At 25.8% G+C, this 3,061-nt stretch overlaps 1 protein-coding gene across 4 annotated transcripts in view; it reads right to left on the minus strand.

Moving 5' to 3' along the window:
* LOC115242917 (RNA-binding protein 1-like) overlaps positions 1 to 3,061 on the minus strand; it is an 11,658-nt gene that overhangs the window by 7,685 nt on the left and 912 nt on the right. For all 4 annotated transcript variants that reach the window (XM_029819534.1, XM_029819533.1, XM_029819535.1 and 1 more), the window contains exon 2: positions 47 to 262. In XM_029819534.1, coding sequence (XP_029675394.1) covers positions 47 to 255 — 209 coding nt within the window. In that variant the 5' untranslated portion in view covers positions 256 to 262. The remainder of the gene's footprint in view (positions 1 to 46; positions 263 to 3,061) is intronic.

Here is a 3,061-nt window from a genome sequence, read left to right on the forward strand (position 1 = left end):
TTATTATTATTTTTAATATATAAAAAATACTAATTTTTAGACTTACACTCCATCTAATCCTCTCACTGCGTCTTCAGCATCTCGTGGATCCTCAAATTCCACAAATGCGAAACCAGGTGGATTTCTAGCTACCCATACATTTCTCAGTGGACCATATTTACTGAACTTACCCTCCAACTCATGTTTACTAGCACTGCTTCCCAAATTACCAACATAAACCTTGCAGGACAGATCCCATTCACGATAGCGCGACATTTTCTATCTGCAAATTTATTACCAAGTAAGTATAACATAATCTTAAAATTCATAACATTGTTAACATATAATATATATGTGCAATATATTCAAATACAAGACTGCAATATTCAATATAAAACAACTTTCTTCAACAGAAAATCATAATTTAATTTTGTTAAAGTTAGATAAATGAGTAATATCATATAGAACATGACAAATTTTTTAAACTTTTCAACTCCTTGTTTGAAATTATTTAATAACAACATTTTATATTTCATATTAATATAAATAAAACATATAAAAACATACATAATTATTTAACTTTAAAAAAATTATAAATTCCAAAACAATAATTTTTATAATTCACTGCAGTGATACAAATATTTTTATCACTCTTATTAACATGCAATTATAATAACCAAGTCACACACACAACATTCGCTAATATATATATATACATACATATATATATATGTATATATATGTATACATGTATATATATGTATATATATGTATATATATATACGTACATATATATACACATATATATACATATACATTATATCTATATATGCTAAGTGATAAGGTAAAAGAGAGGAATCATGTAACAACACACAAGGTATAGATAAGTATATTAATATATTACACAAATACACATATAAATATACATATAAAAATATACATATATATTAAAAATTATGACCTATTATGACTATGATAATATTATTAATATTGTAATAATTCGTAGTATTATATTGTGACTATAGTACAGCATTAAGATAATAAAGGTTGTCCTGTATGTGAACACATGGGTATTATCAAAAATGTCGATTTGGAAAAATGAGTAAAATCTCTTGTACCATTTCCTTGTCTGAAAATATTCTATTTCTTTTTTATTATTATTACATTTCTTTACCTTCAAATTTGTTTCATTTACATTACATAATTTTTTTTCTCCGCAAACAACGATTTATCCACGAAGACAAACATAAAGTCATAAAGGTAAGTGCATCATTCAAATTGATATAGATATAATTAACAATTTATATGTTAAGAATTAATTTTACCTAATTATCCAATAATAGCTAGATTAATAAATTGTTAGTGCGTAATGCTATTATTAATTGAAAATGTGCATTTTATACTATATCATACTATATTATTCCATATTACATTCTTGTTGATGGAAATGCAAACAGCATTTATGACTCAATGACACATCAATGTCGATAACTACAGGTATATTTAGATATCTTTCGCATGGTTAAGGCACTGATTATATAGATATGGTGACGGTGGTAGTGGGACAATAATACATCTATAATTTCTCTCTCTCATATATGTATATATAAAAATTATATATGAAGTTTTGTATATATACACAGACATACAAAACTTTTGATTAAAAACATTGATAAAAAAACATAAACAAAGTATTAAATAAAACTTTAAATAAATTAATTTAAATGATATATGGAAATATATTTAAAATAAATTAAAATATATATATATATATATATATAATTAATTATATACTTTTCTATTTATTGTTAATAGGCTATTTGTGATCATAAACTGCAATTTACTTATTGTCTTGCTGGACACGTTGGTTCTATCCATGACCAACGAGTATTTCGCTTATCAGAAGTATATGAATATTTAGAAGATCCAGAAAAATTCCCAAATGACAGTCATATAATTGGCGATGCAGCTTATACAATCCATAATCATTTAATAATACCATTTCGTGATAATGGACATTTAACAGAAAAACAAAAAAATTATAATTTTTGTCACGCATCTGCTCGAATAACAATTGAGCGGGCATTTGGGTTACTGAAAGGAAGATTTAGAAGTCTACTCACTATTCTTGATATGGAACGTGTTGATCTAATACTAGATTTTATCTCGCGTGTTTTACACAACATTTGTTTGTTACAAGATGATAACTTTCCAGTATTAGAATTAGATATGATGGAAAATAATTATAATTTACAACACATAAACCAAAGAAGAGATAGAAATGCAGGCCATCTCAAACGAGACATTATTTGTAATAATTTATTAATGCGAAATATATAACAATGTATATATTATTATGTATATATTAAGTTATATCGTTTATTATAAATTTTTCATATTATATATTTAAACACACAAATAGTTATTTTTTATCCAAAATATCTATCATTTTTTCAAAAGACTTTAAAAGTCTTTCACGAATTTGAATATTTTCATTGTGTCTTTTTTCCGCATTATCTTCTGCCATTTATCTATTTTCCTTTAATTCCGTAAGTAATTGCTCTGCAGAATATGTTTGCCGTGTTTTTTCTAAATAAAAATTAAAAATTATATTAATCAATTATATTAATCAGTTTGATAATTAAGCTTGTGTGTAAATAATTACAAAAACTTACTATGTTGTACATTTTCGCATGTATCAGAGGAATTTTCTGCGCTTGATGTGCTACAATCAATAACTCTTTTACCAGTTGAGGATACAGTAGCGACAGGTGTCATGATTGGCTTCGATCCAAGTAAGTCATCCATTACCTAAAAAAGATCATAGAAATATATATTTATACATGTTTTTTTTATATAAAAACATAAGTTAACTTAAAAATAATTTATTACAGCAAGATATGGCCATGTTCTTGTCGAATTGCCTGATTTGTTATTACCCAGCAAGCAAAATGATGCAAACTTTGCGCAAAGTTTGCAGCAAACCCGAGCATGCCTTTACAGCAAAATTGTGACAAGGTGTGTCCGCAAAAAGCTTAGCTTTTGCTGGCAAGGCTTTTGTTGCAATAGTGTGATGCATATT

The sequence above is a fragment of the Formica exsecta genome, unplaced genomic scaffold (genome assembly GCF_003651465.1).
Source record: "Formica exsecta isolate Colony F162 unplaced genomic scaffold, ASM365146v1 scaffold659, whole genome shotgun sequence".
Taxonomy (NCBI): domain Eukaryota; kingdom Metazoa; phylum Arthropoda; class Insecta; order Hymenoptera; family Formicidae; genus Formica; species Formica exsecta.